General features: G+C 40.6%; 1 protein-coding gene across 2 annotated transcripts in view; it reads right to left on the reverse strand.

Annotated features, from left to right (window-relative positions):
• LOC137335156 (Na(+)/dicarboxylate cotransporter 3-like) overlaps nucleotides 1-4214 on the reverse strand; it is a 42105-nt gene extending 37891 nt beyond the window's left edge. For both annotated transcript variants that reach the window (XM_068000304.1, XM_068000303.1), the window contains exons 1-2: nucleotides 4016-4214; nucleotides 2244-2509 (exon numbers count right to left, since the gene is read on the reverse strand). In XM_068000304.1, the coding sequence (XP_067856405.1) occupies nucleotides 2244-2509; nucleotides 4016-4126 (377 nt within the window). In that variant the 5' untranslated portion in view covers nucleotides 4127-4214. The remainder of the gene's footprint in view (nucleotides 1-2243; nucleotides 2510-4015) is intronic.
• Between the last annotated feature and the right edge of the window lie 10125 nt (nucleotides 4215-14339).

The raw sequence follows: 14339 nt of genomic DNA on the forward strand, positions 1-14339 counted from the left end.
CTCGATTTTCAATCAAAATCGGACTGTTTCTATACGGGGGGGGGGGGGGTGGGGGGGTAGATCTGTAATGACAGTTTTACGCCTGGATGGCAAGTTGAAAATTTACCCTATTAGGTGTGGCTCTACTGTAATTATATAACAATTCAGAGAGGTATCACCATGATTCTTAATGGAAAAATAAAGAGTACTTTTTGTCATTCTATTTAGCCTATGTTAATTGGTGTCGGAGACCAGGGCTGCCTGAGTGCAACTGTCCATGTGACTTTCAAATGTCCCTAATTTTTCAATTTTGCCTACAGGTTAATAGTACGAGAAACAGAAATGTCACCTTGGTGCAGTAGGGAAACACTACCTGGGTTAGCACAGAGGGAGCTTTAGCCTTCAGTTGCTTTGCAATACTGACCCTGAAATGGGAAAGTGTTCCATTCATCAGCATTAACGTGTCTCACCTTAGTGAGCACAAAATTTCAGCATTTTTTAAAAGAAGTTCCAGAGTCTGTTACAATTAAGAGCAATCATTGCAATACCCCCCAACAGACCAGGAGAGAAAATAATGGCTGATTCTTTGATTAGGCATTCAGGGTGAGCACTCACAGGGAGCGCTGATCGGGAATTCACAAACCCGCAGTCTTTGATTTTCCATCCATTCATTTTAATGAATCGAATATCAAGGTCCAGGGCCCACAATTTCTCAACTTGTGCTCCCTGCGAGTACTGGAGGAGCCCGATCAGAGAATCAACCCTAAAGAGTCAACCCATCATTGCCACATAGAGAATTACTATCAGATATAGGAAAAAAAAAAGTTAAGTGCATTGCCACACAACTACTACCAGCAACTTCAGTTACTAAAAGAACAAAAGAAACATGATGTTAAAACTCTCATGGCGTTTGATTGGTTTAAGAGTTAACAATTGGTTCTCCAATGAAGAAAAACAGAATATTTTACAATTTACATATGAAAAAAATTAAGCATGGCATCCCTTCTCCTCTTCCATTCTTAATAGATTTTAATATCTATCAAGTGCACGTTTCTTCAAATGTTTGATTCCAGTCTGTGGTAAGGTTTGAATTGTATATTTCATTTACTTAAAGGTCAGGCAGTCTTTTGATCAAAAGATCAAATGGGCATGATTCCTCAATAATTAGCAATATTGTTCCTCTGATATGAAAGGACTATTAACGTTAACCTCACTTTCCACTCTCCACAGATGCTGCCTGACCTGCTGAGTGTTTCCAGTATTTTCTGTTTCAATGTGACATGAACACTGAGGCTCAAATGAGCATTTACATATATTGAGCTTTTGGTATTTTCCGGCTTCTTTATGCTTCAGTTAGCATTTAATTATGATTAAAGATATCGTTGACTTTTGTCTGTAAACCTGGGGTCTGTGCGCTAATGTCCATTATTTTGAAAACAGTTTGGTGACATAAACTGGGAATTTCACCAAGGCTTCTCCTGATCCGTTGCCTTAACTTCGGTGGAAGACCGGCGGAAACCCTGGTTTACGCGGTTTGTCCGGGGTTTCCATCGATCTTCTGCCTAAGTTTTTGGCGACGATCAGGAGACCCCCCCAAGGAAACTCCTGCCGATGGTGTGAGACTAAGTTACATTGATTAAGCAGATTGTAGCTTAAGGGTCTAGACAGAGTAGATAGAGAGAAACTTCTCCCATTGGTGAAAGGGTCAAGGACCAGGGGACATAGATATAACATGATTGGCACAAGAACCAAAGGTGACATGAGGAAAAACTTTTTTACACAGCGAGTGGTTAGGATCTGGAATGCACTGCCCGAGGGGGTGGTGGAGGCAGATGCAATCATGGCCTTCAAAAAGGAACTGGATAAGTACTTGAAAGGAAAAGATTTGCAGGGCTATGGGGAAAGGGCGGGGGAGTGGGACTAGCTGGATTGCTGTTGCATGGATCAGGTGCAGTCTCGATGGGCCGAATGGCCTCCTCCCTGTAAGCTTTCTATGATTCTATGTAGCAAGTGGGTAATTGTTAACCTCTGGGGTATGCACTTCTGCAAGGACAGAATATAGGAAAAAGTACAACTTCGGGACAAGAACTACCGTTAGACCATTGAGAAAGAAGATGGTTCTATCAAAAATTCTTAAACTGTAACACTGTCCTAGATTGACATGGACTATAAAGGTTTGACTCTTAACTGAGGTCAATAAGAGCATGCCCTCCCTCCCAAGTTCACCCAACAAATGAAAACTCATTTGTACTACCATTACTTACATGGGTGGACTCGCTCCCACAAACAAGAGGACAGACAGCGCTATTCGACGATGCAGGTTCCATTCCTCAATCGCCAATGCCATGATCAGGCCACTCATGAAGAGAGCATTGGTGTCAAGAAAGTACTGAGGGCAGACCTTGGTAGATGGTAAGACACCAAGGAGAGGAAAGAGACAGATGGGAAGCAGGGATGTCACAGCAATTGGCAAAGCTTCCGTGCACCAGTATATGACCATGAGGAGAATCACGTAGAGACATCTTCCCTCCTAGGAAAGATATTTTTTTTAAAATGCAAAAGTTACTTTTTTATATATGGGAAAATGTTTACGGTTGTTAGGGTGAAGAGTGTCAGTGTTAGGTAGTGCAATTTTGCAGCCAGTATCAGCTTCATCTCCCCAGATTTAATCTTTGTTGTTTCCTTCAAACACAATGCATAGAACTATAGACGGGCTTCTGTTACATGTTAAAAAGGGAAGGAAAGTTTAAGGGGAGTACACTCCGATCGAAACCAGGGGTGGCCATTGCCTTGCATGAGCCCCTGCAAAGGTTCCGTTTGGGACCCCCACATCTTATTAGACAATGATACTAAATGCAACCGACATAATCTGGTGTCAAATCGATCGCAAAAAGGCATGTTTGCATTGGGTAATGTAAAAATAGTTGGCAAATGATAAGCAATAGATAACTCAAGAGTAAATTACATTGAACGATTATAAAGGTCTTGAAACACCGATGTTATTTCAGCTCAGAAACCTGCTTTTCGTACTTCACTGACCTCAGGCTGGAATACACCGCAAACAGAGAATATTCCGAGAAACATGACGGATTGTTTCAGCACTAGATCAGGAAACTGGGAATCAAAATCATGTTAGTCCCTTCCATAATTCGTTCGGTATTCTACACATTGAAGAAAAATTTAGCAAAGTCGTTTCATTTTTCGTTAATTAGTCGATCACTTAACCTATCGAGAGATATAATATGTACATCACTATGAAGAACTAATAGTTTAAAATTGACCAAAGATATATATTTTTTTGTTGCAAACCAAGTTTTCTGAAGTTCTTATGCAAGTTTATTTGAGTAGGTTGAAAAAAAGACATAAGGAGAGAAACACAGAAGGGGAAGGTAGACACCAGGATTCCATAATTTGATACTTTAGAATTCCTACATTTGGAAACACTAGAGCTGTGCAGTCAGGAAGGAGACAGACTGGATGTGTATCTTTTTACACAGACTGTGATCTGAACTTTATTCTTGTCTGAAGTTATTTAATAAAAGGGACACGTCCTTGTCGTGTTGGGTGACATTGTTGCGGCCATACGATCGGGAAGAATTGCTGTGGTCCCTTCAAATGGTACACCTGGAAAGTACACGTGTTCACAGTGTCTGCCGATGGTGGCCGCAACTCTCTCTTAAGATTACTACAAACTACATGTAAAAGGCGGATAAACAGTTCAGTTAAAGTGTAAATTCTATTGCCAGTTTCCAACCAGATTAAATAAATTAAACATGCAATTTGCATATCTACTAATAGACTAACAGCAGATAGGCTCTTAGAATGTCCCATCTTTCTGAGAATATTAAATAGCACTAATAGAATTGGTTCTGGATCAAGGATCCCATTGGGCTAAGCGGAACGTGGCAGATTTAAGGCCGTTTTTGAAGGTCCCATCTATTTACATATCATACCCCTCCACAAAATGAGTACTGTGTCCTAAAGTAACAAACACCATCCAATTTATCAGTAGCATGTCTCACATAGGGGTCTTTACCTTGGGAGGCGCGGTGAATAGAATCGGTAAAAGTACCAGAGGTCCGAAGCAGACCACGATGCTTTTGCGAAGGCTCCAAGCCTTCTTGGCGATCACCGAGATCTTGACCATGTTGCTGTCGCTGAGTTTGGTGAACTCTCTCAGCTCTCTCTCTCGCACTTCAGCAGCAAACACTCAACACGTGAAGCACGGAGAGACTTTAACCAAAGCGCCTGACTTCCCAGTCCAAAGGCTTTGGTGCTGATCACCCATCTGTGAGTGAACAGTAGCCCTACGGGTTTTAACCAGTAGTTCACCAGAGGAGATCTTGCAAGTGAAATATGGGTTACTTTGCAAAGAATACTCTGGTGGGGAACTGTCCATTGAAGACTATTCCCTCAGTGAGGAGAACCGAACTGAGTAGAATAACTTCTGCTCTACACAATGGATCGATATCCAATTTTGCACTCAAGTATGTTCAAAATTGAGGAGGCTACAAAGCAAGCTGGATAAACTGTGTGAGTAGGCACAGTAGCAGCAGATAAAGTGTAAAGTACTACTCATAATATAAGAAGAAAAAATGAGAGCATACCTAGTGTCAGAACAGCCAAGGGTGAAGCTGAAATGGGACTGGTAGACTTCGTACTTAACATGTTCAATCAATGTGGATCAGCAATTAGTAAAGTAAACAGAATGTTGAGGAGGTTAAGCTTAAAAACCGTACAGTGCTCCAGTTAGGCCACATCTTCAGTACTGTATCCAGTTCTGGTGAGGAAGGCATAATGGAACATGCCAGCCCTGGATGTTGTGCAGAGAATAGCCGCAAAATTAATCCCTAGTGACAGAAGATTGAGTTATGAGGAAAGATTCAAGATTGTGGGCTTTTCAACCTTGAAAAAAGGTGACTAAGGAGAGACCTCATAAGACTTGTTGATCTCCTCTGGCATTGCAGATGGCAAATCACACAGCATAGTCTCTCTCTTACCAGTCCCTGTTGTCTTCATGTTGCTTTTTCTCTCTGTATCTCCTCTTCTGCTCCTAACTTTCTCTTCTGCTTTCCTACCTCTCTTATTGCTTCTCTGTTTTCTCCTGTTTCTCTCTGTCTTTTTTTCTTTTTCCCTTTCAGGTGGGAGGTGGTGAGTAACATGGTGTGGCAGGGAAATGAGCTACGAATGGCTGCAGGCTGCATATGGGGTGGTGGTTGCAGGGAAAATGTGACTTTCAATGGCTCCCCTCCCATCCTCTCCCCCATCGCTTGTACTCCCACCCCCCCCCCTCACTTCCATCACTACCATCACCTCTTCCCCATTGAACTATCTGCTGAACCTTTGTATTGTCCCTCCCCACCCCACTCATAACCTACCATCCATTTCCCCCTAGTCCCACTTGCTGCTCCCAAGGGCAGATAGTGAGAGGCCACATGACCCCTCACCCTCATCCTCAATTTGTTTCCCTCCTATCCTCCCATTTATCCATTTCCCTCATAAAGGTTTTGTTTGCTTTCACAATTCAACTTGTTTTTTTAAAGAAATCAAATTAGAATGATAAAAGACACAGGCTGCTTCTCTCATTGTCTCGCACAGTTATTAGCAATTAACTTTTCTAACTGTCAACAAAATTCAACTAACATTAGCAAGAAAAAGACACACGCTCCCTCTACGCATCTAGGAACATAGGAACAGGAGTAGGCCATTCAGCCCCTCGTGCCTGCTCCGCCATTTGATAAGATCATGGCTGATTTGTGATCTAACTCCATATACCTGCCTTTGGCCCACATCCCTTAATACCTTTGGTTGCCAAAAAGCTATCTATCTCACATTTAAATTTAGCAATTGAGCTAGTATCAATTGCCATTTGCGGAAGAGAGTTCCAAACTTCTACAACCCTTTGTGTGTAGAAATGTTTTCTAATCTCGCTCCTGAAAGGTCTGGCTCTAATTTTTAGACTGTGCCCCCTACTCCTAAAATCCCAAACCAGCAGAAATAGGTTCTCTCTATCCACCCTATCCGTTCCCCTTAATATGTTATAAACTTCGATCAGATCACCCCTTAACCTTCGAAACTCCAGAGAATACAACCCCAATTTGTGTAATCTCTCCTCGTAACTTAACCCTTGAAGTCCGGGTATCATTCTAGTAAACCTAAGCTGCACTCCCTCCAAGGCCATTATGTCCTTCCGAAGGTGCAGTGCCCAGAACTGCTCACAGTTCTCCAGGTGCGGTCTAACCAGGGTTTTGTATAGCTGCAGCATAACTTCTGCCCCCTTGTACTCCAGTCCTCTAGATATAAAGGCCAGCATTCCATTAGCCTTCTTGATTATTTTCTGCACCTGTTCATGACACTTCAATGATCATGTACCTGAACCCCTAAGTCCCTTTGGACATCCACTGTTTTTAACTTTTTACCATTTCGAAAGTACCCTGTTCTATTCTTTTTTGATCCAAAGTGGATGACCTCACATTTGTCTACATTGAATTCCATTTGCCACAGTTTTGCCCATTCACCTAATCTATCAATATCGCTTTGTAATTTAATGTTTCCATCTACACTGCTTACAATGCCACCAATCTTTGTGTCATCGGCAAACTTAGATATGAGACTTTCTATGCCTTCATCTAAGTCGTTAATAAATATTGTGAATAATTGAGGCCCCAAGACAGATCCCTGCGGGACTCCACTAGTCACATCCTGCCAATGTGAGTACCTTCCCATTATCCATACTCTCTGTCGCCTTTCACTCAGCCAACTTCCTAACCAAGTCCGTACTTTTCCCTCAATTCCATGGGCTTCCATCTCTCACGCTTCCTCTTTTTTTTTACAACAGACTCTGTTGTAACAGAAAATACTCCATCAGTACAGCTTACTGAATGGCACTGATGCATCCTGGGAAATTAGTTATGTTGAACAATCCAATTTCAGTTTGCAGCAGAAGAACTCTGGGCAAAAATGTCAAATCCAAGCCCAAGTTTCTGGAAGAAGCTCAGGCCTTCATGAAAAAAAGGCACAATAAATTCAGTGGATAAATTTAATCAGGTTATTTGAAATATATATTTTTTGATTTTTAAAATTTTGTTTAAATCTTTATTTTGGACATTTGAAAATTTAGTTAATTTAGGAAAAAAAATGGCAGCTCAAAATTTTTCAGAAAGCACTTTGAGCATATTGTGGGGAACAGACACCCAGCGGCCAGGTCGTGCAATTACAGGACAATGAGTATACGTAGGCGATTTCCATTATATATTTGGACATAGGAATTTATAACAGGACAAAGTTGAGACAAAAGTGTGATGGAAAAGGTGACAATAGGAAACAATGTTTTGTAGACAGAAAGTTCACCCTGACCTATAATTTTAATAAGACACTAGTCAATCTCCCATAGTGTTGCACATGGAATCAAGAAAAAAGTGTAGTCTTCTGGTGAAGCGGGGATAGAGGACAGAAGATAATTAGACCAATGATCAACTTGTGGATGGGAAATCCAGGAATGGTAGTGAAGGCAAAAACCTTGGAATCATTTATGAAAAGTAATTGAAGGTTGTGCTGGGGACTGTAATGCCTTTCTGGATTAATGGGTTAAGATAGGTCACCCTAATCTATCTTGTGATCTATCACCAGCTTGATTACCTCACACTGCAGTCACTCTTGAATCAAATTTCAAAAAAAAGGCAAACTTAAAAAAAACATAAAACTGGATACCCCCATCAACAGTAAGGACATATTTATACTCAGGTAGTTGTCTCAGAAGATACAGGCCAGGATACCCGAGTTACACTGCTGGTTCCCACATAGCTCTTTTCCCCAAGGAGAATGGACTTTGCTGCCATTCAACTGTGGCTTTAATTTTATTGTTAGGAAAGAGCAAATGGAACTGGTACCATTAAAAAATTAACATTAAATTCAAAAAGTTCGCTGGCCGACCTGCGAAAATGTGAAACTTGTCTACTATGGTTCTACTACACCCTATCTGTGGCCTCAGCAGCGAGCAAACTCTTGTTTGAGCTTTGTTGTGTAATGACACAAAAGCAATAGGACAAATAAAGTAAAAACAGAAAATGCTGGAAGTGCACATCAGGTCTGTAAGCATTTAAAAAAAGAAAAGATAGGTTAATGCATTGGATGTGATTCTTTACAGGACTGAAGAGGGAACGACAAGTAAGTGTAAGAGTTCTAATAGCTATGATCACAAAGAATGAGTTCATGTTTTTAATAGCTTGTGAGCAGACATTTTTAAAAGCTGAAAAGTCAAAAAGTGATGATAAAGAATTGGCTGATATATAACATTTGTCTCAATTGGGCAGTGAAATGTATTAGGGGGAAAAAAAACAGATCTGAAATTGAACAGTACAAAGCGGAAGGTGAATGGAAGAAGCAGGCAGGAAAACTGGGGAGACAGCTAAGTTACTAAAGTCTGTGTTCAGACCAGTGAGCTAAAGAGTGCCAAGGAAAAAGACAAAATACTGTTCCTGAAGTTTACACTGAACTTCATCGTATAACTAGCCTGCAAAATTCTGAGAGAATATGCAAGGCAGAATCATCACATATAGCAAAAATAAACCAAAAAACAAGAAACCCAAGTTACTTTCAGGCCTACTATTCTTATTTCCCAGTGTAAAAGTATTTACTTGGTGCAAAGTACTGTACTCGGATGTTGCTGGAGTTCAAAGGTTCACAGCAAAGTTGAGCCTGTGTACAAAATTAGTGGTCAAAGTTATAGAGTCTGCTTGATAGCGTTGCTCTAAAGTAGTAATGGAAGATCCACCACATGGTAAAGGAGCTGTGGGGTCTGTTAGAGAGATTCCAACTTCTTTTCACTATATAGGAAGTCATGTGAGAAAGCACATGTGTCTGTGTGAGTGTGTTTCTGTGTAGATTAGGATTGGGGTTGGCTGTGACACCCTCTATGGTAAAATAGCCTCCCAATGTTTACCGTCAGGCCTCATACATGAAGAATGGACACCTGGATGAGCTACCAGAGGTTTGCTGGCACTTGTGGATTGTACTCCAGCATATGTCAATGCCTTAGGGTAGGGGAAAGTTGGGAGAAAAGAAATGAATAGCCAGGAGCTTCAACTTCCAGAGAAACTGCACGGAATAAATAATAATCCATGACTGTGAAATGCTAAAGGTTTAATCCACATTTTTTAATGGCTTTGTGTGTCTCATAAAATTATTTTGCAGGAAATAAATTTGTTAGAAAGCATTGCAGGAAAACTTATAATCAAACTACTTTAAAAGGAATGTTGTCACTAACGTGTGTAGTGCCTTGTAAAATAATGTACTGTTTTCAAACACAGGGAACAATATAGAATTATAGAAAGGTTACAACATGGAAGGAGGCCATTCGGCCCATCGAGCCCATGCCGTCTCTATGCAAGAGCAATCCAGCTAGTCCCACTCCCATGCCCTATCCCTGTCGCCCTTCAATTTTTTTCCTTTCATGTACTTATCCAGTTCCCTTGTTCCATTGTTTTACTTCAATGGAAAATAAAATCAGGCCAGATGTAACTCGTAATCAATCCATATGTTCATCCCTGGGAGTTCTTCATATTTTAGATTTCTAGCATTTGCATTGTGTGTATTTCTACATATATACCTTGTGACATAAATAGCTACAGAACCTTCTGCCTCTGTCTGTAAAATTATTTTTAATAACACTTTAGAGAAAAAACTGGGTGAATCCAGACATGTCACAGATGTTTTGAATGGCCTTAGGTTGTGGTCAATGCCTTCATATTACATGCTCTGGGTGTATGTTTGGAGAGCTGAAACCTCAGCACCTAGTCCATTGTAACTGATGTATTCTTACATGCCATCTTTTATGACACAACCTTGCATTGACTCCTGGCCACAGGTGTGAGGTTCTCCCTTGGCTTGACAGTACAGTGGACAGCTGTGGCTTGCTCCTCATGTCAATTGATTAATCCTTGTTTTTTTCATCTTCACTCTCCTGTGCTGAGTGAAGACGAGGCCATTCAGTGACTCCAGTATGGATGTAGAAGTTTTATTGTGGAAATGTGAAAGAATATTTTTACTTTTGGATTGTGTATGAAGTCATGAAAACCTGGCAGGGTGTAAAATGGGCTGCCGATTCCTTGTCACCTGTTTTGCGCTACTGCTGAAGACCAATTTCACTTCCATTAATTCATGTATTTACTTTGCACACAGAAAACTATTCGGGGCAAAGAAAGGTCTTAATTATAGATTTTAGCCTGCAGCCTGAAAATAAATTAAACTCTGATCTCACCCAATGTTTACTTAACAGAAATAACAACTACTTGCATTTATATAGTGTCTTTAATGTAGAAAAACAACCCCAAGCACTTCATAGAGGTGTAATCATAAAATGGATGCTGAGCCAAAGAAGGAGATATTGGTCAAAAAGGTGGGTTTAAAGAGGGTCTTAATGGAATGGGAAGTGGAGAGGTGGATGGGTTTGGGTGACTGTTATATTTGGAACCTGAAATGGACAAAGCTTCACTTTAACTGCAGAATAAAATTACATAATCCTTACAAACAGCGTATCCTCTGAATTACCGTGAACCATGTCACAGGACATCAACTAGTATATTAAAAGTCTTGTACTTAGTGTGTCCGTCATACCTCAAAGTGTCACACTGAAAGGTGTCGCACTTAAAAATGTCAACATCAAAGTGTAAAACATACTTGATCTGATTGGATCAAATATCATTATAAAACAGTGACAAATCGTAAATGAACAATCTGACCAAAAAGTATAAAAAAGACAATAAATAATTTCCTGCGAGTTTCTTCTGACTCCAATAACCTTACCCCTCCCCAAGGAGAGGAATATAGGAATTGCTAGACTGAAAAAGACAAAGGTCCATCTCGTTCGCCTTCTGTCATCCTGGTAGTCGCATGATACAATGATAATGGAGTTTTAGACTAATCATAGCAATCAATCTCTATCAATTAGTCTACAACAGACCCAGACATGAGGCAAAGAAAATCCTAGTGGTGGAGAGCTTTGGGAAACATAGGTCCAAAATCACCTTTTTCCTCCCAAGCATGTTACACTCACCACATGTCATGTCTCAAATTACTCATATACTGTATCCCAAAATGTTATTTTCTGAGGAACTAAGGATTTACAAGCATCTGTCAAACTAGGGACACATTTCTGTAAGCAACAAATATTTAGTCTCTAATTGGCCTCAGGATGTGTCTATTTAGAGCACTCTCCCACAGGGAGTAACTGAACAAGTAGAAGAATTGCGGCCTTAAAGAGACAGTCACATTAAACACAGTTCCATCTTGGCAGCAGACAGCTTCCCCCAGTCAGTCCGTTATTAGGAAAAGACTATCAAGACATAAACACATCCCTCGTTGTTACATAATACATTGTGCGTATGGTGCTCCTGTCATTTATAAAACAGTGTATCGTTCAACTTACTATAAACACTGCCATGGGGGAAAAGAAAAGAAGGAACTTGCATTTATATAGCACCTTTCACAGCCTCAGGACATCCCAAAGCGCTTTACAGCCAATGAAGTACTTTTGAAGTGTAGTCACTGTTGTAAGGTGGGAAACGCAGCAGCCAATTTGCGCACAGCAGACAAGCAGGATGGCTTAAACTTTGTACTGCATAGGTTCCCGTTACTAATCATTATCATTTCTTATCACTACCAGCAGAGCTGGTAATGATTGTACGATTAGAGAGGAGCCAGTTGTTATTCTCCTCCTGACCTTGAAAGTCAAGATTCAGCTGATACTATGCATTACTGATTCAGCTAATACTACACAATGTGAAAATTAACAGTCAGAACCTTCTTGAAATGGTGGTATGGACGAAAGTGTAAAGGCAACTTGGGCTATAATTAATAATTCATTAAAAGGGCAGTGTCTAATGTGAAAGGCTGTCATGAGTCACTTATACCCTAGCAGCTAGTGACATATTTGTAAAAAGAACGCTTGTAATGTGATATCCTATATCGAGATTTATAACTCCATCTGAAGCTGCCTATAATCAATCTATCCATCAATCTATCTAATATATTTATGCATCTCTCTCTATCTTTATTATATCTATCTGTATTTATATCTGTCTATATAGCACAATTTTGCTACTGAATTTTTCTTGCTTTATATTTGTATTTTCACTGTAGTTATCTCTAGCTATTTGTCTGACTATCTGTATTTCTTCTTTTCTATTTGGCTATAACTGTCCCTATTTATATATCATCGTAGGGAATTTCCTTAGTCGTTCTCTTGATCAGTCGGTGGAAAATCGGCAGAAACTCTGGATCGATGTATAAACGGGGCTTCCACCAATTTTGCGCCAGTTACGGCGGCCGACCAGGAGAATCTTTGAGGAAATTCCCAGCGCATAAACTCCATTTATCTATCTGAATCTGCACTGTTATCTGTATTCCAGTCTATCTATTGTGATCTAACCACATCCAAAGCATGTTGTTCTGTGTTATATCTACTTCTTTCATCCTTTAGATTCCATGCCACACACACTGATCTGATGTTGAGAGGGTGGGCAGTGGACCTGTCTCCCAAGTATTTGCTAATGGTACTCTGTAGTCAGCAGTTCATACGAGGGCAGTCTGAGACTCCTTAGGTCTGGTGTGGTGACATGATTCTGCATTTTTTCTAACAGCTAGGAGTATTCTATTTTGTTGCTTGTTCATATGTTGCAGTCAAAAAAGAAAAAAAAAAGCTCCCAATAAATAGCAAACAATATAGACCAGCAAAATCCTTGGTTCACTCCCTACTCTATCCTCACTTAGCTGGAATCAACTCAGGCAGTGATGAGGGTGCTACAGTTGACATCAGATCCCTTGGGTTAGAGAAGGGAAAATTATCTAGAGGTCAGCCTTGCTGGATGTGCTCATGTTTAGACTTTTGGTGAGGATAGGATTAGGCTTAGCTGTGATAACCCCACTGATGAATAGCTTAATACTCACTATTGTGGCTCACAGCCAGTGCCTATGGAATTGCTACACACCAAGAAGTCCACGCCTTAAAGGGAGAATAAAATAAATTGAAATTACTAACAACAGCATTCCTGTATACACAAACACCTAGATATATATATATAGCCACATACACAATTTATATATTGGCGTCCTATTTGACCCTGTGTTAAGCTTCCGACCCCATAATCCTCTCCATCACCAAGACCGCCTACTTCCACCTTTGTAACATTGCCCGTCTCTGCCGCTGCCTCAGCTGATCTGCTGCTGAAACTCTCATTCAGGCCTTTGTTACCTCTAGACTCGACTATTTTAATGCTCTCCTGCCCGGCCTCCCACCTTGCACCCTCCGTAAACTTGAGGTCATCCAAAACTCTGCTGCCCGTATCCTAACTTGCACCAAGTCCCGTTTACCCATCACCCCTGTGCTCGCTGACCTACATTGGCTCCCGGTTCAGTTCAATGCCTCGATTTTAAAATTCTCATCCTTGTTTTCAAATCCTTCTATGGCCTCACCACTTCTTATCTCTGTAACCTCCTCCAGCCCTACAACCCTCCGAGATCTCTGCACTCCTCCAACTTTTTAAGAAAACTATTTCGCTATTTAAATCCATAAATTGATTTGTGACAGCCTCCTAATAAAAATGAAGAAAAGATATGACCTCTCTCCCAAAACTACATTGCCTTACTGCCTTCTGTCACTTTGATTCAGTTGATAGCAAAAAGAATATATTCTTACCCCTTGAGTTAGAAGGTTGTAGGTTCAAGTCCTATTCCAACATTTGATCTTATCTGATACACCAGTCCGGTAATGAGGGAGTGCTGCATTGTCAAGGATGCCATCTTTCTGATCTGATTTTCACATCGTTCACCTGACGAAGGAGGAAGCCTCCGAAAGCTTGTGAATTTAAAATAAAATTGCTGGACTATAACTTGGTGTTGTAAAATTGTTTGCAATCTTTCTGATCAGATGTTTAACTTCTTGCTGGGGTGGATGTAAACCATCCTATGGCACTATTTGAAGAAGAGCAGGGAGTTCTCCTGGTGTCCTTGCTAACCTCAGCCTGCACCACCTAAAGCAGTTTAACTGCTTATCCTTGTCATTTGTTGCTTGTGGGTCCTTGCTAGTGCAAATGTACTTATACATTTGCCTATATAACAACAGTGGCTACACTCCAGAAGTGCTTAATTGGCTGTGAGGTGCTTTGGGTTGTCTTGTGGATGTGAAAGGTGCTGTATAGACAAAAGCTTTTTAAACATTTGATTACCTCACAGGCCGCCTTAAAAACTCTTCAATGTGTCCATCCTCCTTCCCGTGATCCCTTCTTGTCTCCTACTCGCTGCTTTTCTCTCTCTCACCCAGTTAAAATGCTCTGAGATGTTCTTCTATGTGAGGCATAATATTA

The sequence above is a fragment of the Heptranchias perlo genome, chromosome 19, assembly GCF_035084215.1.
Source record: "Heptranchias perlo isolate sHepPer1 chromosome 19, sHepPer1.hap1, whole genome shotgun sequence".
Lineage (NCBI taxonomy): Eukaryota > Metazoa > Chordata > Chondrichthyes > Hexanchiformes > Hexanchidae > Heptranchias > Heptranchias perlo.